The 26,104-nt window shown below is 32.1% G+C and overlaps 1 protein-coding gene across 6 annotated transcripts; it reads left to right on the forward strand.

Moving 5' to 3' along the window:
• Nucleotides 1-7,802: 7,802 nt before the first annotated feature.
• Nucleotides 7,803-25,853, forward strand: LOC126749535 (uncharacterized). Of its 6 annotated transcripts, none has more exons than XM_050459251.1 (4): nucleotides 7,803-8,198; nucleotides 24,845-25,135; nucleotides 25,191-25,325; nucleotides 25,397-25,853. In XM_050459251.1, the coding sequence occupies exons 1-3, from the start codon at nucleotides 8,062-8,064 to the stop codon at nucleotides 25,252-25,254; spliced, it is 492 nt and encodes a 163-aa protein (XP_050315208.1). In that variant the 5' UTR covers nucleotides 7,803-8,061; the 3' UTR covers nucleotides 25,255-25,325; nucleotides 25,397-25,853. The 6 variants fall into 6 exon arrangements, 4 of the variants coding, with proteins under 4 accessions (XP_050315208.1, XP_050315212.1, XP_050315209.1 ...); XM_050459255.1 differs by lacking the exons at nucleotides 24,845-25,135; nucleotides 25,191-25,325 and adding exons at nucleotides 9,440-9,730; nucleotides 9,786-9,920 and having other exon boundaries at nucleotides 7,804-8,198; nucleotides 25,397-25,852; XM_050459252.1 differs by lacking the exons at nucleotides 24,845-25,135; nucleotides 25,191-25,325; nucleotides 25,397-25,853 and adding exons at nucleotides 9,440-9,730; nucleotides 9,786-9,920; nucleotides 9,992-10,312 and having other exon boundaries at nucleotides 7,804-8,198.
• Nucleotides 25,854-26,104: the final 251 nt, after the last annotated feature.

Genomic DNA, 26,104 nt, shown 5'->3' on the forward strand with positions numbered 1-26,104 from the left:
TTACGATTAACATGTACTTTTTTAGATCGAAAATTTTGCATTACTTTTTTGTTATTAAAGATAGACCTTTCATTTAAAAACTGCCAAGTACTCCTCGCAAAGGGGCACCTTGTACGTAATAATCAAAAACTAAAAAAATTGTAGTTTTTGAAAAAAATCTAAATTTCGGTTTTTTACAATTAACATGTACTTTTTTAGATCGAAAATTTTGCATAACTTTTTTGCTATTAAAGATAGAGCCTTCATTTAAAAACTGCCAAGTACTCCTCGCAAAGGGGCACCTTGCACATAATTATCAAAATTGAAAAAATTATAGTTTTTGAGAAAAATCGAAATTTCGGTTTTTTACGATTAACATGTACTTTTTTAGATAGAAAATTTTGCATAACTTTTTTGTTATTAAAGATAGAGCTTTCATTAAAAAACTGTTAAGTACTCCTAGCGAAGGGGCACCTTTCGCGTAATTATCAAAATTGAAAAAATTATAGTTTTTGAGAAAAATCGAAATTTCGGTTTTTTACGATTAACATGTACTTTTTTAGATAGAAAATTTTGCATAACTTTTTTGTTATTAAAGATAGAGCTTCCATTTAAAAACAGTCAAGTACTCCTCGCAAAGGGGCACCTTGCACATAATTATCAAAATTGAAAAAATTGTAGTCTTTGAAATAAATCGAAATTTCGGTTTTTTAAATTAACATGTACTTTTTTAGATCGAAAATTTTGCATAACTTTTTTGTTATTAAAGATAGAGCTTTCATTTAAAAACTGCCAAGTACTCCTCGCAAAGGGGCACCTTGCACATAATTATCAAAATTGAAAAAATTATAGTTTTTGAGAAAAATCGAAATTTCGGTTTTTTACAATTAACATGTACTTTTTTAGATCGAAAATTTTGCATAACTTTTTTGTTATTAAAGATAGAGCTTTCATTTAAAAACTGTTAAGTACTCCTAGCGAAGGGGCACCTTTCGCGTAATTATCAAAATTGAAAAAATTATAGTTTTTGAGAAAAATCGAAATTTCGGTTTTTTACGATTAACATGTACTTTTTTAGATCGAAAATTTTGCATTACTTTTTTGTTATTAAAGATAGAGCTTTCATTTAAAAACAGTCAAGTACTCCTAGCGAAGAGGCATCTTGCACATAATTATTAAAATTTAAAAAATTATAGTTTTTGAAAAAAATCGAAATTTCGGTTTTTTACAATTAACATGTACTTTTTTATATCGAAAATTTTGCATAACTTTTTTGTTATTAAAGATAGAGCTTTCATTTAAAAACTGCCAAGTACTCCTCGCAAAGGGGCACCTTGCACATAATTATCAAAATTGAAAAAATTATAGTTTTTAAGAAAAATCGAAATTTCGGTTTTTTACAATTAACATGTACTTTTTTAGATCGAAAATTTTGCATAACTTTTTTGTTATTAAAGATAGAGCTTTCATTTAAAAACTGTTAAGTACTCCTAGCGAAGGGGCACCTTTCGCGTAATTATCAAAATTGAAAAAATTATAGTTTTTGAGAAAAATCGAAATTTCGGTTTTTTACGATTAACATGTACTTTTTTAGATCGAAAATTTTGCATTACTTTTTTGTTATTAAAGATAGAGCTTTCATTTAAAAACAGTCAAGTACTCCTAGCGAAGAGGCATCTTGCACATAATTATTAAAATTTAAAAAATTATAGTTTTTGAAAAAAATCGAAATTTCGGTTTTTTACAATTAACATGTACTCTTTTATATCGAAAATTTTGCATAACTTTTTTGTTATTAAAGATAGAGCTTTCATTTAAAAACAGTCAAGTACTCCTAGCGAAGGGGCACCTTGCACATAATTATCAAAATTGAAAAAATTATAGTTTTTGAGAAAAATCGAAATTTCGGTTTTTTACAATTAACATGTACTTTTTTAGATCGAAAATTTTGCACAACTTTTTTGTTATTAAAGATAGAGCTTTCATTTAAAAACTGTTAAGTACTCCTAGCGAAGGGGCACCTTTCGCGTAATTATCAAAATTGAAAAAATTATAGTTTTTGAGAAAAATCGAAATTTCGGTTTTTTACAATTAACATGTACTTTTTTAGATCGAAAATTTTGCATAACTTTTTTGCTATTAAAGATAGAGCCTTCATTTAAAAACTGATAAGTACTCCTAGCGAAGAGGCATCTTGCACATAATTATTAAAATTTAAAAAATTATAGTTTTTGAAAAAAATCGAAATTTCGGTTTTTTACAATTAACATGTACTTTTTTGTATCGAAAATTTTGCATAACTTTTTTGTTATTAAAGATAGAGCTTTCATTTAAAAACAGTCAAGTACTCCTAGCGAAGGGGCACCTTGCACATAATTATCAAAATTGAAAAAATTATAGTTTTTGAGAAAAATCGAAATTTCGGTTTTTTACAATTAACATGTACTTTTTTAGATCGAAAATTTTGCATAACTTTTTTGTTATTAAAGATAGAGCTTTCATTTAAAAACTGTTAAGTACTCCTAGCGAAGAGGCACCTTTCGCGTAATTATCAAAATTGAAAAAATTATAGTTTTTGAGAAAAATCGAAATTTCGGTTTTTTACAATTAACATGTACTTTTTTAGATCGAAAATCTTGCATAACTTTTTTGTTATTAAAGATAGACCTTTCATTTAAAAACTGCCAAGTACTCCTTGCAAAGGGGCACCTTGTACGTAATAATCAAAAACTAAAAAAATTGTAGTTTTTGAAAAAAATCTAAATTTCGGTTTTTTACAATTAACATGTACTTTTTTAGATCGAAAATTTTGCATAACTTTTTTGCTATTAAAGATAGAGCCTTCATTTAAAAACTGTTAAGTACTCCTAGCGAAGAGGCATCTTGCACATAATTATTAAAATTTAAAAAATTATAGTTTTTGAAAAAAATCGAAATTTCGGTTTTTTACAATTAACATGTACTTTTTTATATCGAAAATTTTGCATAACTTTTTTGTTATTAAAGATAGAGCTTTCATTTAAAAACAGTCAAGTACTCCTAGCGAAGGGGCACCTTGCACATAATTATCAAAATTGAAAAAATTATAGTTTTTGAGAAAAATCGAAATTTCGGTTTTTTACAATTAACATGTACTTTTTTAGATCGAAAATTTTGCATTACTTTTTTGTTATTAAAGATAGAGCTTTCATTTAAAAACAGTCAAGTACTCCTAGCGAAGGGGCACCTTGCACATAATTATCAAAATTGAAAAAATTATAGTTTTTGAGAAAAATCGAAATTTCGGTTTTTTACAATTAACATGTACTTTTTTATATCGAAAATTTTGCATAACTTTTTTGTTATTAAAGATAGAGCTTTCATTTAAAAACAGTCAAGTACTCCTAGCGAAGAGGCATCTTGCACATAATTATTAAAATTTAAAAAATTATAGTTTTTGAAAAAAATCGAAATTTCGGTTTTTTACAATTAACATGTACTTTTTTATATCGAAAATTTTGCATAACTTTTTTGTTATTAAAGATAGAGCTTTCATTTAAAAACTGCCAAGTACTCCTCGCAAAGGGGCACCTTGCACATAATTATCAAAATTGAAAAAATTATAGTTTTTGAGAAAAATCGAAATTTCGGTTTTTTACAATTAACATGTACTTTTTTAGATCGAAAATTTTGCATAACTTTTTTGTTATTAAAGGTAGAGCTTTCATTTAAAAACTGTTAAGTACTCCTAGCGAAGGGGCACCTTTCGCGTAATTATCAAAATTGAAAATATTATAGTTTTTGAGAAAAATCGAAATTTCGGTTTTTTACAATTAACATGTACTTTTTTAGATCGAAAATTTTGCATAACTTTTTTGCTATTAAAGATAGAGCCTTCATTTAAAAACTGTTAAGTACTCCTAGCGAAGAGGCATCTTGCACATAATTATTAAAATTTAAAAAATTATAGTTTTTGAAAAAAATCGAAATTTCGGTTTTTTACAATTAACATGTACTTTTTTATATCGAAAATTTTGCATAACTTTTTTGTTATTAAAGATAGAGCTTTCATTTAAAAACAGTCAAGTACTCCTAGCGAAGGGGCACCTTGCACATAATTATCAAAATTGAAAAAATTATAGTTTTTGAGAAAAATCGAAATTTCGGTTTTTTACAATTAACATGTACTTTTTTAGATCGAAAATTTTGCATAACTTTTTTGTTATTAAAGATAGAGCTTTCATTTAAAAACTGTTAAGTACTCCTAGCGAAGGGGCACCTTTCGCGTAATTATCAAAATTGAAAAAATTATAGTTTTTGAGAAAAATTGAAATTTCGGTTTTTTACAATTAACATGTACGTTTTTAGATCGAAAATCTTGCATAACTTTTTTGTTATTAAAGATAGACCTTTCATTTAAGAACTGCCAAGTACTCCTCGCAAAGGGGCACCTTGCACATAATTATCAAAATTGAAAAAATTATAGTTTTTGAGAAAAATCGAAATTTCGGTTTTTTACGATTAACATGTACTTTTTTAGATAGAAAATTTTGCATAACTTTTTTGTTATTAAAGATAGAGCTTCCATTTAAAAACAGTCAAGTACTCCTCGCCAAGGGGCACCTTGCACATAATTATCAAAATTGAAAAAATTGTAGTCTTTGAAATAAATCGAAATTTCGGTTTTTTACAATTAACATGTACTTTTTTAGATCGAAAATTTTGCATAACTTTTTTGTTATTAAAGATAAAGCTTTCATTTAAAAACTGCCAAGCACTCCTGGCAAAGGGGCACTTTGTACGTAATAATCAAAATCTAAAAAATTATAGTTTTTGAAAAAAATCGAAATTTCGGTTTTTTACAAATAACATGTACTTTTTTAGATCGAAAATTTTGCATACCTTTTTTGTTATTAAAGATAAAGCTTTCATTTAAAAACTGCCAAGCACTCCTGGCAAAGGAGCACCTTGCACATAATTATTAAAATTGAAAAAATTATAGTTTTTGAAAAAAATCGAAATTTCGGTTTTTTACAATTAACATGTACTTTTTTAGATCGAAAATGTTGCATAACTTTTTTGTTATTAAAGATAGAGCTTTCATTTAAAAACAGTCAGGTACTCCTAGCGAAGGGGCACCTTGCACATAATTATCAAAATTGAAAAAAATTATAGTTTTTGAGAAAAATCGAAATTTCGGTTTTTTACAATTAACATGTACTTTTTTAGATCGAAAATTTTGAAGGCTCATATCTCGGCTTCTATATGAATTATCATGAAAATTCCAACGGTTTTGTCTTAGTTTCGTCCTTCTGAATCCAACGAGACCATCCGCAAGGTCGTAGCTTCTACGAGAGCCGAGATATGGCATTTTTGTAGCCCATTTTTGGCGTCAAAAACGGACGTCGAAAACGACTTTTTCAGGATTTTCAAAGTGCTCTCATTCCCTTAGTTCTGCTCGGATCCTGTTATAACCCGGTGTTTTCGTAATCTAGGTGATCAGAATAAGACGCTGGTATACTTAGTTTGACTTTGAAAAAAATCAATTTTTGGTGAAAAAATTCGATACGGGGGGGTATACCCGAAAAATTAAAAAACTCAAACTTTGAAGGTCGATATCTCGGCTTCTATGGGAGCTATCGTGAAAATTCCAACGGTTTTGTCTTAGTTTCGTCCTTCTGAATCCAACGAGACCATCCGCAAGATCGTAGCTTCTACGAGAGCCGAGATATGGCATTTTTGTAGCCCATTTTTGGCCTCAAAAACGGACGTCGAAAACGACTTTTTCAGGATTTTCAAAGTGCTCTCATTCCCTTAGTTCTGCTCGGATCCTGTTATAACCCGGTGTTTTCGTAATCTAGGTGATCAGAATAAGACGCTGGTATACTTAGTTTGACTTTGAAAAAAATCAATTTTTGGTGAAAAAATTTGATACGGGGGGGTATACCCGAAAAATTAAAAAACTCAAACTTTGAAGGTCGATATCTCGGCTTCTATGGGAGCTATCGTGAAAATTCCAACGGTTTTGTCTTAGTTTCGTCCTTCTGAATCCAACGAGACCATCCGCAAGATCGTAGCTTCTACGAGAGCCGAGATATGGCATTTTTGTAGCCCATTTTTGGCCTCAAAAACGGACGTCGAAAACGACTTTTTCAGGATTTTCAAAGTGCTCTCATTCCCTTAGTTCTGCTCGGATCCTGTTATAACCTGGTGTTTTCGTAATCTAGGTGATCAGAATAAGACGCTGGTATACTTAGTTTGACTTTGAAAAAAATCAATTTTTGGTGAAAAAATTCGATACGGGGGGGTATACCCGAAAAATGAAGAAACCCAAACTTTGAAGGCTCATATCTCGGCTTGTATATGAGCTATCGGGAAAATTCCAACGGTTTTGTCTTAGTTTCTTCCTTCTGAATCCAACGAGACCATCCGCAAGGTCGTAGCTTCTACGAGAGCCGAGATATGGCATTTTTGTAGCCCATTTTTGGCCTCAAAAACGGACGTCGAAAACGACTTTTTCAGGATTTTCAAAGTGCTCTCATTTCCTTAGTTCTGCTCGGATCCTGTTATAACCCGGTGTTTTCGTAATCTAGGTGATCAGAATAAGACGCTGGTATACTTAGTTTGACTTTGAAAAAAATCAATTTTTGGTGAAAAAATTCGATACGGGGGGGTATACCCGAAAAATGAAGAAACCCAAACTTTGAAGGCTCATATCTCGGCTTGTATATGAGCTATCGGGAAAATTCCAACGGTTTTGTCTTAGTTTCTTCCTTCTGAATCCAACGAGACCATCCGCAAGGTCGTAGCTTCTACGAGAGCCGAGATATGGCATTTTTGTAGCCCATTTTTGGCCTCAAAAACGGACGTCGAAAACGACTTTTTCAGGATTTTCAAAGTGCTCTCATTCCCTTAGTTCTGCTCGGATCCTGTTATAACCCGGTGTTTTCGTAATCTAGGTGATCAGAATAAGACGCTGGTATACTTAGTTTGATTTCGAAAAAATCAATTTTTGGTGAAAAAATTCGATACGGGGGGGTATACCCGAAAAATGAAAAAACTCAAACTTTGAAGGTCGATATCTCGGCTTCTATGGGAGCTATCGTGAAAATTCCAACGGTTTTGTCTTAGTTTTGTCCTTCTGAATCCATCGAGACCATCCGCAAGGTCGTAGCTTTTACGAGAGCTGAGATATGGCATTTTTGTTGCCCATTTTTGGCCTCAAAAACGGACGTCGAAAACGACTTTTTCAGTATTTTCAAAGTGCTCTCATTCCCTTAGTTCTGCTCGGATCCTGTTATAACCCGGTGTTTTCGTAATCTAGGTGATCAGAATAAGACGCTGGTATACTTAGTTTGACTTTGAAAAAAATCAATTTTTGGTGAAAAAATTCGATACGGGGGGGTATACCCGAAAAATGAAAAAACCCAAATTTTGAAGGCTCATATCTCGGCTCCTATATGAGCTATCGTGAAAATTCCAACGGTTTTGTCTTAGTTTGGTCCTTCTGAATGCAACGAGACCATCCGCAAGGTCGTAGCTTCTACGAGAGCCGAGATATGGCATTTTTGTAGCCCATTTTTGGCCTCAAAAACGGACGTCGAAAACGACTTTTTCAGGATTTTCAAAGTGCTCTCATTCCCTTAGTTCTGCTCGGATCCTGTTATAACCCGGTGTTTTCGTAATCTAGGTGATCAGAATAATCCGCTGTTATAGTTAGTTGGAATTCGAATAAAAAAAAAATATGAAAAAATTTGAAAGAGGGGGGGGTATATAATTTCTTACTGATAAACAGTGTGGGGCGGGTGGGGGATATGGGTTGACTCACTCGTTCACATGTGAGCATATCTTTTATTCTCCAGCTCTCTCTGCAACGACCAGGACTAACTTCTCTTTCTAAAAATGACCGAAACAGTGGTGGGGGACGTATGTGCAGACATGTAGCACACTTTGTCATGGATCGCCTCCTTTATGGGCCCAGTATTCGGTCGGACCTGATACCTCAGTGGACGGTAGTGGTCGCTTTCTTTACCTACTTGATCAAGGACAATGTAGAGAGCAAACAGGTGGTTTTAATAGAAAACCTATTGGAGATGATTTTGGATGTCCAGCTGGACCAGAGCTGCTGGGTGCGGAAGGTCGGGGTATGCCCCGGAGAATTTGAATAAGGAGCTCGTGGTGCGGTACTGCAATCAGATACTGGGCATTTTAATGGACTGTTTGGATTATCACAATTTGGGGTAAGTTTCTTAACTTAAAAATTTTGAAAATTAAAAAAAAATATCAAACCACAAACAAAATATATAATGTAGCGAAACGACCTCTAAATTTGCTATAGTTCGTTCTATTAGAATATCGGGCGTCTTAAATTTTTTATTTATTTGTGGAAATGTGTGACATTCTTTAAACCCTACATTTCTGCTCGGAGTATTCGTATGATTATTACTTCGTTTATCACCATTTAATAAAGAAGTATGGCGCTTTTGACTCCGTGGTTCCGTTAAAAGGTTTTAATCCGGGTCAGTGCTTTTATTATTAATAGGTAAGGTTACAACTGTCCTGTTTCTTGGCTAGCAATTTATGTTATCTATTTTGTTATTAAAAGGTGTTAAAACTAAGCCCATAACTGAGGTGAATTAACTGAGATTTCCCGACATAAGTGGTTTCTTTGACATACGAACCCTCGGGACTAAAAATCCCATTACAATAAAAGTCCAAAAAAAACATTTATTGTTATAAGGTGCCCAAATGATGGGCAGAATGGCAGGTTTGGCAAATCAATAACTTCTTCCGAGTATTTGACACCGTTGAAAAAGAAGAAGAAGAAGAGAAGTAGCAGTAACGAGTGTGAGAGGGAAACGAGGTAGGAAAATGGACAGACAACCCTCTGGTTTCCTCCACTCCTGTGGGCGTCTCATTGTCTATCCCTTTCCCTCCCTCATTTCTCTCGCACTTTGGCTACATTCTACTTCTCTTCTCCTTCTTCCTCTTTTTTAAATGCCTGGACAAAATTATTGATTTTTTACAAGCAGTTGAACCCAAAGTTTCTTCTGCTTCTTCTTTTTCTTCTTCTTCTTCTCTCTCTTTTTCTTTAAAAACCTCAAATACCTGGATTCCGTTTACATATACTTACTTTGAATAAATCTCTACCATGAGAATTACAAATAAAACATCTAATTTTGGCAGTGACAATTTATTAATTGATTGATTTTATTGACCGGCAAGCTTTCCTGTGATTATCACAGACTTTGTTTCTGGTGATCAAATCTCGATATGGATTTTAATGAGTTTTTAGTCCACATTATCAATATTGTCCATTTTCTAAGTCAATTCAGTAAAAATTCCAGGATTTATTTCTTAATAAATAAATAGGACCCGAAGAAATAACTCGACAACGAGCTACTCAACTGTAGGTTCCTTGAAAGGTTCTACTCTTAATATAATCATTTACAAAATGATCGACCTATTCTTCCTTATCTAGGAACGAAAGCGAGCTGATCCTGGAGTCCCTGCAATCCTTCTCGAAACTCCTGAACAGTTTGCCAGGGTACAAATTCAGTTCCTTTCAAGTTACCGGAGCAGTGAGGATCAAGTTGCTATTCAGTCAAGAGGATCCACGTCTAAGGAGATCCTCGATCCAGTTATTAGGAGATCTGGCAACATCCTTTGGCCAGGAGACCAATTTGGAGGCATTCAAGGATCGAGTGAGATCCAAGGGAACCTCATCACTTTACTCTTGCATCTATGCGCTCCAGACGTGTATATTGTCAAGGTATGACTTTTTTGGATCATTTTACTCACTTAACTCATGCATGGACCCCATTTAGGCCTGTAAAAGTACAATGCAGAAGGTTGGCCCTTATCTGGATTTTCCGGAGGTATACCGCATGATCCAGGAGTGTTTGGGCGATGACACCGACTTGATGTTCACGGATTTTATTGGGGAGTTAATTAAACGCATGGTAAGTAAATGGCAGCACCTTAAATGTAATATTCATGCAGTTCGTCTGTGATATATTTTGAATTTAATTAGGGATTTATGGAATCAAAGATATCAAGGTTATTTGGGGGTCAAATCGAGGACGAGTTGGTTTAAAGGTGGCGTCTAAGGGCCAATCCCGCCCTTGTCATCGGTTTGTTCTACGCCGAACTACTACCCGAGAATAAACCGAAAGTTTCACTGGAAACTGTCTGTGATAAACTGAACAGACTGATGCAAGACGAGTCAGAAGAAGTTAGGATTAAGGCAAGTCAAGCTATATCGTGTTTGTTTTTATAATTATTGTAGAACGGAATGTGCTAGGGGGATAGTACGATTAAGTCTTTTAAATCAGTTTTTAGTAAGAAAATTTAAAAAAAGTTAACAGGGGTCAAAACTGACTTGTGGGTGGACTTTGTAGCTTATAAGTTTATCTCTGTCGCACTCATTGTAAAAAAGAACTTGAAACGTGGAAAAACTGAAATTTCACAAAGTTTATTAGTTTTAAAATTTTGCATAACTTTTTTGTTATTAAAGATAGAGCTTTCATTTAAAAACTGTCAAGTACTCCATGCAAAGGGGCACCTTGCACATAATTATTAAAATTGAAAAAAATATAGTTTTTGAGAAAAATCGAAATTTATGTTTTTTACGATTAACATGTACTTTTTTAGATCGAAAATTTTGCATAACTTTTTTGTTATTAAAGATAGAGCTTTCATTTAAAAACTGCCAAGTACTCCTCGCAAAGGGGCACCTTGCACATAATTATCAAAATTAAAAAAATTATAGTTTTTGACAAAAATCGAAATTTCGGTTTTTTACAATTAACATGTACTTTTTTAGATCGAAAATTTTGCATTACTTTTTTGTTATTAAAGATAGAGCTTTCATTTAAAAACAGTCAAGTACTCCTAGCGAAGGGGCACCTTGCACATAATTATTAAAATTGAAAAAATTATAGTTTTTGAGAAAAATCGAAATTTTGGTTTTTTACAATTAACATGTACTTTTTTGGATCGAAAATTTTGCATAACTTTTTTGTTATTAAAGATAGAGCTTTCATTTAAAAACTGACAAGTACTCCTCGCAAAGGGGCACCTTGCACATAATTATTAAAATTAAAAAAATTATAGTTTTTGAGAAAAATCGAAATATCGGTTTTTTACAATTAACATGTACTTTTTTAGATCGAAAATTTTGCATAACTTTTTTGTTATTAAAGATAGAGCTTTCATTTAAAAACTGTTAAGTACTCCTAGCGAAGGGGCACCTTTCGCGTAATTATCAAAATTGAAAAAATTATAGTTTTTGAGAAAAATCGAAATTTCGGTTTTTTACAATTAACATGTACTTTTTTAGATCGAAAATTTTGCATAACTTTTTTGGTATTAAAGATAGAGCTTTCATTTAAAAACTGCCAAGTACTCCTCGCAAAGGGGCACCTTGCACATAGTTATCAAAATTAAAAAAATTATAGTTTTTAAGAAAAATCGAAATTTCGGTTTTTTACAATTAACATGTACTTTTTTAGATCGAAAATTTTGCATAAATTTTTTGTTATTAAAGATAGAGCTTTCATTTAAAAACTGTTAAGTACTCCTAGCGAAGGGGCACCTTTCGCGTAATTATCAAAATTGAAAAAATTATAGTTTTTGAGAAAAATCGAAATTTCGGTTTTTTACGATTAACATGTACTTTTTTAGATCGAAAATTTTGCATTACTTTTTTGTTATTAAAGATAGAGCTTTCATTTAAAAACAGTCAAGTACTCCTAGCGAAGAGGCATCTTGCACATAATTATTAAAATTTAAAAAATTATAGTTTTTGAAAAAAATCGAAATTTTGGTTTTTTACAATTAACATGTACTTTTTTATATCGAAAATTTTGCATAACTTTTTTGTTATTAAAGATAGAGCTTTCATTTAAAAACAGTCAAGTACTCCTTGCGAAGGGGCACCTTGCACATAATTATCAAAATTGAAAAAATTATAGTTTTTGAGAAAAATTGAAATTTCGGTTTTTTACAATTAACATGTACTTTTTTAGATCGAAAATTTTGCATAACTTTTTTGTTATTAAAGATAGAGCTTTCATTTAAAAACTGTTAAGTACTCCTAGCGAAGGGGCACCTTTCGCGTAATTATCAAAATTGAAAAAATTATAGTTTTTGAGAAAAATCGAAATTTCGGTTTTTTACAATTAACATGTACTTTTTTAGATCGAAAATTTTGCATAACTTTTTTGCTATTAAAGATAGAGCCTTCATTTAAAAACTGTTAAGTACTCCTAGCGAAGAGGCATCTTGCACATAATTATCAAAATTGAAAAAAATTATAGTTTTTGAGAAAAATTGAAATTTCGGTTTTTTACAAATAACATGTACTTTTTTAGATCGAAAATTTTGCATAACTTTTTTGGTATTAAAGATAGAGCTTTCATTTAAAAACTGTTAAGTACTCCTAGCGAAGGGGCACCTTTCGCGTAATTATCAAAATTGAAAAAATTATAGTTTTTAAGAAAAATCGAAATTTCGGTTTTTTACAATTAACATGTACTTTTTTAGATCGAAAATTTTGCATAACTTTTTTGGTATTAAAGATAGAGCTTTCATTTAAAAACTGCCAAGTACTCCTCGCAAAGGCGCACCTTGTACGTAATAATCAAAAACTAAAAAAATTGTAGTTTTTGAAAAAAATTTTAAATTTCGGTTTTTTACAATTAACATGTACTTTTTTAGATCGAAAATTTTGCATAACTTTTTTGCTATTAAAGATAGAGCCTTCATTTAAAAACTGTTAGTACTCCTAGCGAAGAGGCATCTTGCATATAATTATTAAAATTTAAAAAATTATAGTTTTTGAAAAAAATCGAAATTTCGGTTTTTTACAATTAACATGTACTTTTTTATATCGAAAATTTTGCATAACTTTTTTGTTATTAAAGATAGAGCTTTCATTTAAAAACAGTCAAGTACTCCTAGCGAAGGGGCACCTTGCACATAATTATCAAAATTGAAAAAATTATAGTTCTTGAGAAAAATCGAAATTTCGGTTTTTTACAATTAACATGTACTTTTTTAGATCGAAAATTTTGCATAACTTTTTTGTTATTAAAGATAGAGCTTTAATTTAAAAACAGTCAAGTACTCCTAGCGAAGGGGCACCTTGCACATAATTATTAAAATTGAAAAAATTATAGTTTTTGAGAAAAATCGAAATTTTGGTTTTTTACAATTAACATGTACTTTTTTGGATCGAAAATTTTGCATAACTTTTTTGTTATTAAAGATAGAGCTTTCATTTAAAAACTGCCAAGTACTCCTCGCAAAGGGGCACCTTGCACATAATTATCAAAATTAAAAAAATTATAGTTTTTGAGAAAAATCGAAATATCGGTTTTTTACAATTAACATGTACTTTTTTAGATCGAAAATTTTGCATAACTTTTTTGTTATTAAAGATAGAGCTTTCATTTAAAAACTGTTAAGTACTCCTAGCGAAGGGGCAACTTTCGCGTAATTATCAAAATTGAAAAAATTATAGTTTTTGAGAAAAATCGAAATTTCGGTTTTTTACAATTAACATGTACTTTTTTAGATCGAAAATTTTGCATAACTTTTTTGGTATTAAAGATAGAGCTTTCATTTAAAAACTGTTAAGTACTCGTAGCGAAGGGGCACCTTTCGCGTAATTATCAAAATTGAAAAAATTATAGTTTTTGAGAAAAATCGAAATTTCGGTTTTTTACGATTAACATGTACTTTTTTAGATCGAAAATTTTGCATTACTTTTTTGTTATTAAAGATAGAGCTTTCATTTAAAAACAGTCAAGTACTCCTAGCGAAGAGGCATCTTGCACATAATTATTAAAATTTAAAAAATTATATTTTTTGAAAAAAATCGAAATTTCGGTTTTTTACAATTAACATGTACTTTTTTATATCGAAAATTTTGCATAACTTTTTTGTTATTAAAGATAGAGCTTTCATTTAAAAACTGCCAAGTACTCCTCGCAAAGGGGCACCTTGCACATAATTATCAAAATTGAAAAAATTATAGTTTTTAAGAAAAATCGAAATTTAGGTTTTTTACAATTAACATGTACTTTTTTAGATCGAAAATTTTGCATAACTTTTTTGTTATTAAAGATAGAGCTTTCATTTAAAAACTGCCAAGTACTCCTCGCAAAGGGGCACCTTGCACTTAATTATCAAAATTGAAAAAATTATAGTTTTTGAGAAAAATCGAAATTTCGGTTTTTTACAATTAACATGTACTTTTTTAGATCGAAAATTTTGCATAACTTTTTTGTTATTAAAGATAGAGCTTTCATTTAAAAACTGTTAAGTACTCCTAGCGAAGGGGCACCTTTCGCGTAATTATCAAAATTGAAAAAATTATAGTTTTTGAGAAAAATCGAAATTTCGGTTTTTTACGATTAACATGTACTTTTTTAGATCGAAAATTTTGCATTACTTTTTTGTTATTAAAGATAGAGCTTTCATTTAAAAACAGTCAAGTACTCCTAGCGAAGAGGCATCTTGCACATAATTATTAAAATTTAAAAAATTATAGTTTTTGAAAAAAATCGAAATTTCGGTTTTTTACAATTAACATGTACTTTTTTATATCGAAAATTTTGCATAACTTTTTTGTTATTAAAGATAGAGCTTTCATTTAAAAACAGTCAAGTACTCCTAGCGAAGGGGCACCTTGCACATAATTACCAAAATTGAAAAAATTATAGTTTTTGAGAAAAATCGAAATTTCGGTTTTTTACAATTAACATGTACTTTTTTAGATCGAAAATTTTGCATAACTTTTTTGTTATTAAGGATAGAGCTTTCATTTAAAAACTGCCAAGTACTCCTCGCAAAGGGGCACCTTGCACATAATTATCAAAATTGAAAAAATTATAGTTTTTGAGAAAAATCGAAATTTCGGTTTTTTACAATTAACATGTACTTTTTTAGATCGAAAATTTTGCATAACTTTTTTGTTATTAAAGATAGAGCTTTCATTTAAGAACTGCCAAGTACTCCTCGCAAAGAAGCACCTTGCACATAATTATCAAAATTGAAAAAATTATAGTTTTTGAGAAAAATCAAAATTTCGGTTTTTTACGATTAACATGTACTTTTTTAGATAGAAAATTTTGCATAACTTTTTTGTTATTAAAGATAGAGCTTTCATTAAAAAACTGTTAAGTACTCCTAGCGAAGGGGCACCTTTCGCGTAATTATCAAAATTGAAAAAATTATAGTTTTTGAGAAAAATCGAAATTTCGGTTTTTTACAATTAACATGTACTTTTTTAGATCGAAAATTTTGCATAACTTTTTTGTTATTAAAGATAGAGCTTTCATTTAAGAACTGCCAAGTACTCCTCGCAAAGAAGCACCTTGCACATAATTATCAAAATTGAAAAAATTATAGTTTTTGAGAAAAATCAAAATTTCGGTTTTTTACGATTAACATGTACTTTTTTAGATAGAAAATTTTGCATAACTTTTTTGTTATTAAAGATAGAGCTTTCATTAAAAAACTGTTAAGTACTCCTAGCGAAGGGGCACCTTTCGCGGAATTATCAAAATTGAAAAAATTATAGTTTTTGAGAAAAATCGAAATTTCGGTTTTTTACGATTAACATGTACTTTTTTAGATCGAAAATTTTGCATAACTTTTTTGTTATTAAAGATAGAGCTTCCATTTAAAAACAGTCAAGTACTCCTCGCAAAGGGGCACCTTGCACATAATTATCAAAATTGAAAAAATTGTAGTCTTTGAAATAAATCGAAATTTCGGTTTTTTAAATTAACATGTACTTTTTTAGATCGAAAATTTTGCATAACTTTTTTGTTATTAAAGATAGAGCTTTCATTTAAAAACTGCCAAGTACTCCTCGCAAAGGGGCACCTTGCACATAATTATCAAAATTGAAAAAATTATAGTTTTTGAGAAAAATCGAAATTTCGGTTTTTTACAATTAACATGTACTTTTTTAGATCGAAAATTTTGCATAACTTTTTTGTTATTAAAGATAGAGCTTTCATTTAAAAACTGTTAAGTACTCCTAGCGAAGGGGCACCTTTCGCGTAATTATCAAAATTGAAAAAATTATAGTTTTTGAGAAAAATCGAAATTTCGGTTTTTTACGATTAACATGTACTTTTTTAGATCGAAAATTTTGCATTACTTTTTTGTTATTAAAGATAGAGCTTTCATTTAAAAACAGTCAAGTACTCCTAGCGAAGAGGCATCTTGCACATAATTATTAAAATTTAAAAAATTATAGTTTTTGAAAAAAATCGAAATTTCGGTTTTTTACAATTAACATGTACTTTTTTATATCGAAAATTTTGCATAACTTTTTTGTTATTAAAGATAGAGCTTTCATTTAAAAACAGTCAAGTACTCCTAGCGAAGGGGCACCTTGCACATAATTACCAAAATTGAAAAAATTATAGTTTTTGAGAAAAATCGAAATTTCGGTTTTTTACAATTAACATGTACTTTTTTAGATCGAAAATTTTGCATAACTTTTTTGTTATTAAGGATAGAGCTTTCATTTAAAAACTGCCAAGTACTCCTCGCAAAGGGGCACCTTGCACATAATTATCAAAATTGAAAAAATTATAGTTTTTGAGAAAAATCGAAATTTCGGTTTTTTACAATTAACATGTACTTTTTTAGATCGAAAATTTTGCATAACTTTTTTGCTATTAAAGATAGAGCCTTCATTTAAAAACTGTTAAGTACTCCTAGCGAAGAGGCATCTTGCACATAATTATTAAAATTTAAAAAATTATAGTTTTTGAAAAAAATCGAAATTTCGGTTTTTTACAATTAACATGTACTTTTTTATATCGAAAATTTTGCATAACTTTTTTGTTATTAAAGATAGAGCTTTTATTTAAAAACAGTCAAGTACTCCTAGCGAAGGGGCACCTTGCACATAATTATCAAAATTGAAAAAATTATAGTTTTTGAGAAAAATCGAAATTTCGGTTTTTTACAATTAACATGTACTTTTTTAGATCGAAAATTTTGCATAACTTTTTTGCTATTAAAGATAGAGCCTTCATTTAAAAACTGTTAAGTACTCCTAGCGAAGAGGCATCTTGCACATAATTATTAAAATTTAAAAAATTATAGTTTTTGAGAAAAATCGAAATTTCGGTTTTTTACAATTAACATGTACTTTTTTAGATCGAAAATTTTGCATAACTTTTTTGTTATTAAAGATAGAGCTTTCATTTAAAAACTGTTAAGTACTCCTAGCGAAGGGGCACCTTTCGCGTAATTATCAAATATGAAAAAATTATAGTTTTTGAGAAAAATCGAAATTTCGGTTTTTTACAATTAACATGTACTTTTTTAGATCGAAAATCTTGCATAACTTTTTTGTTATTAAAGATAGACCTTTCATTTAAAAACTGCCAAGTACTCCTTGCAAAGGGGCACCTTGTACGTAATAATCAAAAACTAAAAAAATTGTAGTTTTTGAAAAAAATCTAAATTTCGGTTTTTTACAATTAACATGTACTTTTTTAGATCGAAAATTTTGCATAACTTTTTTGCTATTAAAGATAGAGCCTTCATTTAAAAACTGTTAAGTACTCCTAGCGAAGAGGCATCTTGCACATAATTATTAAAATTTAAAAAATTATAGTTTTTGAAAAAAATCGTAATTTCGGTTTTTTACAATTAACATGTACTTTTTTATATCGAAAATTTTGCATAACTTTTTTGTTATTAAAGATAGAGCTTTCATTTAAAAACAGTCAAGTACTCCTAGCGAAGGGGCACCTTTCGCGTAATTATCAAAATTGAAAAAATTATAGTTTTTGAGAAAAATCGAAATTTCGGTTTTTTACAATTAACATGTACTTTTTTAGATCGAAAATTTTGCATAACTTTTTTGCTATTAAAGATAGAGCCTCCATTTAAAAACTGTTAAGTACTCCTAGCGAAGAGGCATCTTGCACATAATTATTAAAATTTAAAAAATTATAGTTTTTGAAAAAAATCGAAATTTCGGTTTTTTACAATTAACATGTACTTTTTTATATCGAAAATTTTGCATAACTTTTTTGTTATTAAAGATAGAGCTTTCATTTAAAAACAGTCAAGTACTCCTAGCGAAGGGGCACCTTGCACATAATTATCAAAATTGAAAAAATTATAGTTTTTGAGAAAAATCGAAATTTCGGTTTTTTACAATTAACATGTACTTTTTTAGATCGAAAATTTTGCATAACTTTTTTGTTATTAAAGATAGAGCTTTCATTTAAAAACTGTTAAGTACTCCTAGCGAAGGGGCACCTTTCGCGTAATTATCAAAATTGAAAAAATTATAGTTTTTGAGAAAAATCGAAATTTCGGTTTTTTACAATTAACATGTACTTTTTTAGATCGAAAATCTTGCATAACTTTTTTGTTATTAAAGATAGACCTTTCATTTAAAAACTGCCAAGTACTCCTTGCAAAGGGGCACCTTGTACGTAATAATCAAAAATTAAAAAAATTGTAGTTTTTGAAAAAAATCTAAATTTCGGTTTTTTACAATTAACATGTACTTTTTTAGATCGAAAATTTTGCATAACTTTTTTGCTATTAAAGATAGAGCCTTCATTTAAAAACTGTTAAGTACTCCTAGCGAAGAGGCATCTTGCACATAATTATTAAAATTTAAAAAATTATAGTTTTTGAAAAAAATCGAAATTTCGGTTTTTTACAATTAACATGTACTTTTTTATATCGAAAATTTTGCATAACTTTTTTGTTATTAAAGATAGAGCTTTCATTTAAAAACAGTCAAGTACTCCTAGCGAAGGGGCACCTTGCACATAATTATCAAAATTGAAAAAATTATAGTTAATAAATACTTTTTTAGATCGAAAATTTTGCATAACTTTTTTGCTATTAAAGATAGAGCCTTCATTTAAAAACTGTTAAGTACTCCTAGCGAAGAGGCATCTTGCACATAATTATTAAAATTTAAAAAATTATAGTTTTTGAAAAAAATCGAAATTTCGGTTTTTTACAATTAACATGTACTTTTTTATATCGAAAATTTTGCATAACTTTTTTGTTATTAAAGATAGAGCTTTCATTTAAAAACAGTCAAGTACTCCTCGCAAAGGGGCACCTTGCACATAATTATCAAAATTGAAAAAATTGTAGTCTTTGAAATAAATCGAAATTCGGTTTTTTACAATTAACATGTACTTTTTTAGATCGAAAATTTTGCATAACTTTTTTGTTATTAAAGATAAAGCTTTCATTTAAAAACTGCCAAGCACTCCTGGCAAAGGGGCACTTTGTACGTAATAATCAAAATCTAAAAAATTATAGTTTTTGAAAAAAATCGAAATTTCGGTTTTTTACAAATAACATGTACTTTTTTAGATCGAAAATTTTGCATACCTTTTTTGTTATTAAAGATAAAGCTTTCATTTAAAAACTGCCAAGCACTCCTGGCAAAGGAGCACCTTGCACATAATTATTAAAATTGAAAAAATTATAGTTTTTGAAAAAAATCGAAATTTCGGTTTTTTACAATTAACATGTACTTTTTTATATCGAAAATTTTGCATAACTTTTTTGTTATTAAAGATAGAGCTTTCATTTAAAAACAGTCAAGTACTCCTAGCGAAGGGGCACCTTGCACATAATTATCAAAATTGAAAAAAATTATAGTTTTTGAGAAAAATCGAAATTTCGGTTTTTTACAATTAACATGTACTTTTTTAGATCGAAAATTTTGAAGGCTCATATCTCGGCTTCTATATGAATTATCATGAAAATTCCAACGGTTTTGTCTTAGTTTCGTCCTTCTGAATCCAACGAGACCATCCGCAAGATCGTAGCTTCTACGAGAGCCGAGATATGGCATTTTTGTAGCCCATTTTTGGCGTCAAAAACGGACGTCGAAAACGACTTTTTCAGGATTTTCAAAGTGCTCTCATTCCCTTAGTTCTGCTCGGATCCTGTTATAACCCGGTGTTTTCGTAATCTAGGTGATCAGAATAAGACGCTGGTATACTTAGTTTGACTTTGAAAAAAATCAATTTTTGGTGAAAAAATTTGATACGGGGGGGTATACCAGAAAAATGAAAAAACCCAAACTTTGAAGGCTCATATCTCGGCCTCTATATGAGCTATCGTGAAAATTCCAACGGTTTTGTCTTAGTTTCGTCCTTCTGAATCCAACGAGACCACCCGCAAGGTCGTAGCTTCTACGAGAGCCGAGATATGGCATTTTTGTAGCCCATTTTTGGCCTCAAAAACGGACGTCGAAAACGACTTTTTCAGGATTTTCAAAGTGCTCTCATTTCCTTAGTTCTGCTCGGATCCTGTTATAACCCGGTGTTTTCGTAATCTAGGTGATCAGAATAAGACGCTGGTATACTTAGTTTGATTTCGAAAAAATCAATTTTTGGTGAAAAAATTCGATACGGGGGGGTATACCCGAAAAATGAAAAAACCCAAACTTTGAAGTCTCATATCTCGGCTTCTATATGAGCTATCGTGAAAATTCCAACGGTTTTGTCTTAGTTTCGTCCTTCTGAATCCAACGAGACCACCCGCAAGGTCGTAGCTTCTACGAGAGCCGAGATATGGCATTTTTGTAGCCCATTTTTGGCCTCAAAAACGGACGTCGAAAACGACTTTTTCAGGATTTTCAAAGTGCTCTCATTCCCTTAGTTCTGCTCGGATCCTGTTATAACCCGGTGTTTTCGTAATCTAGGTGATCAGAATAAGACGCTGGTATACTTAGTTTGATTTCGAAAAAATCAATTTTTGGTGAAAAAATTCGATACGGGGGGGTATACCCGAAAAATGAAAAAACCCAAACTTTGAAGTCTCATATCTCGGCTTCTATATGAGCTATCGTGAAAATTCCAACGGTTTTGTCTTAGTTTCGTCCTTCTGAATCCAACGAGACCATCCGCAAGGTCGTAGCTTTTACGAGAGCTGAGATATGGCATTTTTGTAGCCCATTTTTGGCCTCAAAAACGGACGTCGAAAACGACTTTTTCAGGATTTTCAAAGTGCTCTCATTCCCTTAGTTCTGCTCGGATCCTGTTATAACCCGGTGTTTTCGTAATCTAGGTGATCAGAATAAGACGCTGGTATACTTAGTTTGACTTTGAAAAAAATCAATTTTTGGTGAAAAAATTCGATACGGGGGGGTATACCCGAAAAATGAAGAAACCCAAACTTTGAAGGCTCATATCTCGGCTTGTATATGAGCTATCGGGAAAATTCCAACGGTTTTGTCTTAGTTTCTTCCTTCTGAATCCAACGAGACCATCCGCAAGGTCGTAGCTTCTACGAGAGCCGAGATATGGCATTTTTGTAGCCCATTTTTGGCTTTAAAAACGGACGTCGAAAACGACTTTTTCAGGATTTTCAAAGTGCTCTCATTCCCTTAGTTCTGCTCGGATCCTGTTATAACCCGGTGTTTTCGTAATCTAGGTGATCAGATTAAGACGCTGGTATACTTAGTTTGATTTCGAAAAAATCAATTTTTGGTGAAAAAATTCGATACGGGGGGGTATACCCGAAAAATGAAAAAACTCAAACTTTGAAGGTCGATATCTCGGCTTCTATGGGAGCTATCGTGAAAATTCCAACGGTTTTGTCTTAGTTTCGTCCTTCTGAATCCAACGAGACCATCCGCAAGGTCGTAGCTTTTACGAGAGCTGAGATATGGCATTTTTGTAGCCCATTTTTGGCCTCAAAAACGGACGTCGAAAACGACTTTTTCAGGATTTTCAAAGTGCTCTCATTCCCTTAGTTCTGCTCGGATCCTGTTATAACCCGGTGTTTTCGTAATCTAGGTGATCAGAATAAGACGCTGGTATACTTAGTTTGACTTTGAAAAAAATCAATTTTTGGTGAAAAAATTCGATACGGGGGGGTATACCCGAAAAATGAAGAAACCCAAACTTTGAAGGCTCATATCTCGGCTTGTATATGAGCTATCGGGAAAATTCCAACGGTTTTGTCTTAGTTTCTTCCTTCTGAATCCAACGAGACCATCCGCAAGGTCGTAGCTTCTACGAGAGCCGAGATATGGCATTTTTGTAGCCCATTTTTGGCCTCAAAGACGGACGTCGAAAACGACTTTTTCAGGATTTTCAAAGTGCTCTCATTTCCTTAGTTCTGCTCGGATCCGGTTATAACCCGGTGTTTTCGTAATCTAGGTGATCAGAATAAGATGCTGGTATACTTAGTTTGACTTTGAAAAAAATCAATTTTTGGTGAAAAAATTCGATACGGGGGGGTATACCCGAAAAATGAAGAAACCCAAATTTTGAAGGCTCATATCTTGGCTTGTATATGAGCTATCGGGAAAATTCCAACGGTTTTGTCTTAGTTTCGTCCTTCTGAATCCATCGAGACCATCCGCAAGGTCGAAGCTTTTACGAGAGCTGAGATATGGCATTTTTGTTGCCCATTTTTGGCCTCAAAAACGGACGTCGAAAACGACTTTTTCAGGATTTTCAAAGTGCTCTCATTCCCTTAGTTCTGCTCGGATCCTGTTATAACCCGGTGTTTTCGTAATCTAGGTGATCAGAATAAGACGCTGGTATACTTAGTTTGACTTTGAAAAAAATCAATTTTTGGTGAAAAAATTCGATACGGGGGGGTATACCCGAAAAATGAAAAAACCCAAATTTTGAAGGCTCATATCTCGGCTCCTATATGAGCTATCGTGAAAATTCCAACGGTTTTGTCTTAGTTTGGTCCTTCTGAATGCAACGAGACCATCCGCAAGGTCGTAGCTTCTACGAGAGCCGAGATATGGCATTTTTGTAGCCCATTTTTGGCCTCAAAAACGGACGTCGAAAACGACTTTTTCAGGATTTTCAAAGTGCTCTCATTCCCTTAGTTCTGTTCGGATCCTGTTATAACCCGGTGATTTCGTAATCTAGGTGATCAGAATAAGACGCTGGTATACTTAGTTTGATTTCGAAAAAATCAATTTTTGGTGAAAAAATTCGATACGGGGGGGTATACCCGAAAAATGAAAAAACCCAAACTTTGAAGGCTCCTTAGTTCTGCTCGGATCCTGTTATAACCCGGTGTTTTCGTAATCTAGGTGATCAGAATAATCCGCTGTTATAGTTAGTTGGAATTCGAATAAAAAAAAATTATGAAAAAATTTGAAAGAGGGGGGGGTATATAATTTCTTACTGATAAACAGTGTGGGGCGGGTGGGGGATATGGGTTGACTCACTCGTTCACATGTGAGCATATCTTTTATTCTCCAGCTCTCTCTGCAACGACCAGGACTAACTTCTCTTTCTAAAAATGACCGAAACAGTGGTGGGGGACGTATGTGCAGACATGTAGCAAACTTTGTCATGGATCGCCTCCTTTATGGGCCCAGTATTCGGTCGGACCTGATACCTCAGTGGACGGTAGTGGTCGCTTTCTTTACCTACTTGATCAAGGACAATGTAGAGAGCAAACAGGTGGTTTTAATAGAAAACCTATTGGAGATGATTTTGGATGTCCAGCTGGACCAGAGCTGCTGGGTGCGGAAGGTCGGGGTATGCCCCGGAGAATTTGAATAAGGAGCTCGTGGTGCGGTACTGCAATCAGATACTGGGCATTTTAATGGACTGTTTGGATTATAACAATTTGGGGTAAGTTTCTTAACTTAAAAATTTTGAAAATTAAAAAAAAATATCAAACCACAAACAAAATATATAATGTAGCGAAACGACCTCTAAATTTGCTATAGTTCGTTCTATTAGAATATCGGGCGTCTTAAATTTTTTATTTATTTGTGGAAATGTGTGACATTCTTTAAACCCTACATTTCTGCTCGGAGTATTCGTATGATTATTACTTCGTTTATCACCATTTAATAAAGAAGTATGGCGCTTTTGACTCCGTGGTTCCGTTAAAAGGTTTTAATCCGGGTCAGTGCTTTTATTATTAATAGGTAAGGTTACAACTGTCCTGTTTCTTGGCTAGCAATTTATGTTATCTATTTTGTTATTAAAAGGTGTTAAAACTAAGCCCATAACTGAGGTGAATTAACTGAGATTTCCCGACATAAGTGGTTTCTTTGACATACGAACCCTCGGGACTAAAAATCCCATTACAATAAAAGTCCAAAAAAAACATTTATTGTTATAAGGTGCCCAAATGATGGGCAGAATGGCAGGTTTGGCAAATCAATAACTTCTTCCGAGTATTTGACACCGTTGAAAAAGAAGAAGAAGAAGAGAAGTAGCAGTAACGAGTGTGAGAGGGAAACGAGGTAGGAAAATGGACAGACAACCCTCTGGTTTCCTCCACTCCTGTGGGCGTCTCATTGTCTATCCCTTTCCCTCCCTCATTTCTCTCGCACTTTGGCTACATTCTACTTCTCTTCTCCTTCTTCCTCTTTTTTAAATGCCTGGACAAAATTATTGATTTTTTACAAGCAGTTGAACCCAAAGTTTCTTCTGCTTCTTCTTTTTCTTCTTCTTCTTCTCTCTCTTTTTCTTTAAAAACCTCAAATACCTGGATTCCGTTTACATATACTTACTTTGAATAAATCTCTACCATGAGAATTACAAATAAAACATCTAATTTTGGCAGTGACAATTTATTAATTGATTGATTTTATTGACCGGCAAGCTTTCCTGTGATTATCACAGACTTTGTTTCTGGTGATCAAATCTCGATATGGATTTTAATGAGTTTTTAGTCCACATTATCAATATTGTCCATTTTCTAAGTCAATTCAGTAAAAATTCCAGGATTTATTTCTTAATAAATAAATAGGACCCGAAGAAATAACTCGACAACGAGCTACTCAACTGTAGGTTCCTTGAAAGGTTCTACTCTTAATATAATCATTTACAAAATGATCGACCTATTCTTCCTTATCTAGGAACGAAAGCGAGCTGATCCTGGAGTCCCTGCAATCCTTCTCGAAACTCCTGAACAGTTTGCCAGGGTACAAATTCAGTTCCTTTCAAGTTACCGGAGCAGTGAGGATCAAGTTGCTATTCAGTCAAGAGGATCCACGTCTAAGGAGATCCTCGATCCAGTTATTAGGAGATCTGGCAACATCCTTTGGCCAGGAGACCAATTTGGAGGCATTCAAGGATCGAGTGAGATCCAAGGGAACCTCATCACTTTACTCTTGCATCTATGCGCTCCAGACGTGTATATTGTCAAGGTATGACTTTTTTGGATCATTTTACTCACTTAACTCATGCATGGACCCCATTTAGGCCTGTAAAAGTACAATGCAGAAGGTTGGCCCTTATCTGGATTTTCCGGAGGTATACCGCATGATCCAGGAGTGTTTGGGCGATGACACCGACTTGATGTTCACGGATTTTATTGGGGAGTTAATTAAACGCATGGTAAGTAAATGGCAGCACCTTAAATGTAATATTCATGCAGTTCGTCTGTGATATATTTTGAATTTAATTAGGGATTTATGGAATCAAAGATATCAAGGTTATTTGGGGGTCAAATCGAGGACGAGTTGGTTTAAAGGTGGCGTCTAAGGGCCAATCCCGCCCTTGTCATCGGTTTGTTCTACGCCGAACTACTACCCGAGAATAAACCGAAAGTTTCACTGGAAACTGTCTGTGATAAACTGAACAGACTGATGCAAGACGAGTCAGAAGAAGTTAGGATTAAGGCAAGTCAAGCTATATCGTGTTTGTTTTTATAATTATTGTAGAACGGAATGTGCTAGGGGGATAGTACGATTAAGTCTTTTAAATCAGTTTTTAGTAAGAAAATTTAAAAAAAGTCAACAGGGGTCAAAACTGACTTGTGGGTGGACTTTGTAGCTTATAAGTTTATCTCTGTCGCACTCATTGTAAAAAAAAACTTGAAACGTGGAAAAACTGAAATTTCACAAAGTTTATTAGTTTTAAAATTTTGCATAACTTTTTTGTTATTAAAGATAGAGCTTTCATTTAAAAACTGTCAAGTACTCCATGCAAAGGGGCACCTTGCACATAATTATCAAAATTGAAAAAAATATAGTTTTTGAGAAAAATCGAAATTTATGTTTTTTACGATTAACATGTACTTTTTTAGATCGAAAATTGTGCATAACTTTTTTGTTATTAAAGATAGAGCTTTCATTTAAAAACTGCCAGGTACTCCTCGCAAAGGGGCACCTTGC

The sequence above is a fragment of the Anthonomus grandis genome, unplaced genomic scaffold, assembly GCF_022605725.1.
Source record: "Anthonomus grandis grandis unplaced genomic scaffold, icAntGran1.3 ctg00000286.1, whole genome shotgun sequence".
Taxonomy (NCBI): Eukaryota; Metazoa; Arthropoda; class Insecta; order Coleoptera; family Curculionidae; genus Anthonomus; species Anthonomus grandis.

Coding starts and splice junctions, on each gene's coding strand:
- LOC126749535 (XM_050459251.1), top strand. CDS start 8,062: ATGTCCAGCTGGACCAGAGCTGCTGGGTGCGGAAGGTCGGGGTATGCC. Junction 8,199..24,844: donor TTGGATTATCACAATTTGGG/GTAAGTTTCTTA, acceptor TTCCTTATCTAG/GAACGAAAGCGAGCTGATCC. Junction 25,136..25,190: donor CAGACGTGTATATTGTCAAG/GTATGACTTTTT, acceptor GACCCCATTTAG/GCCTGTAAAAGTACAATGCA.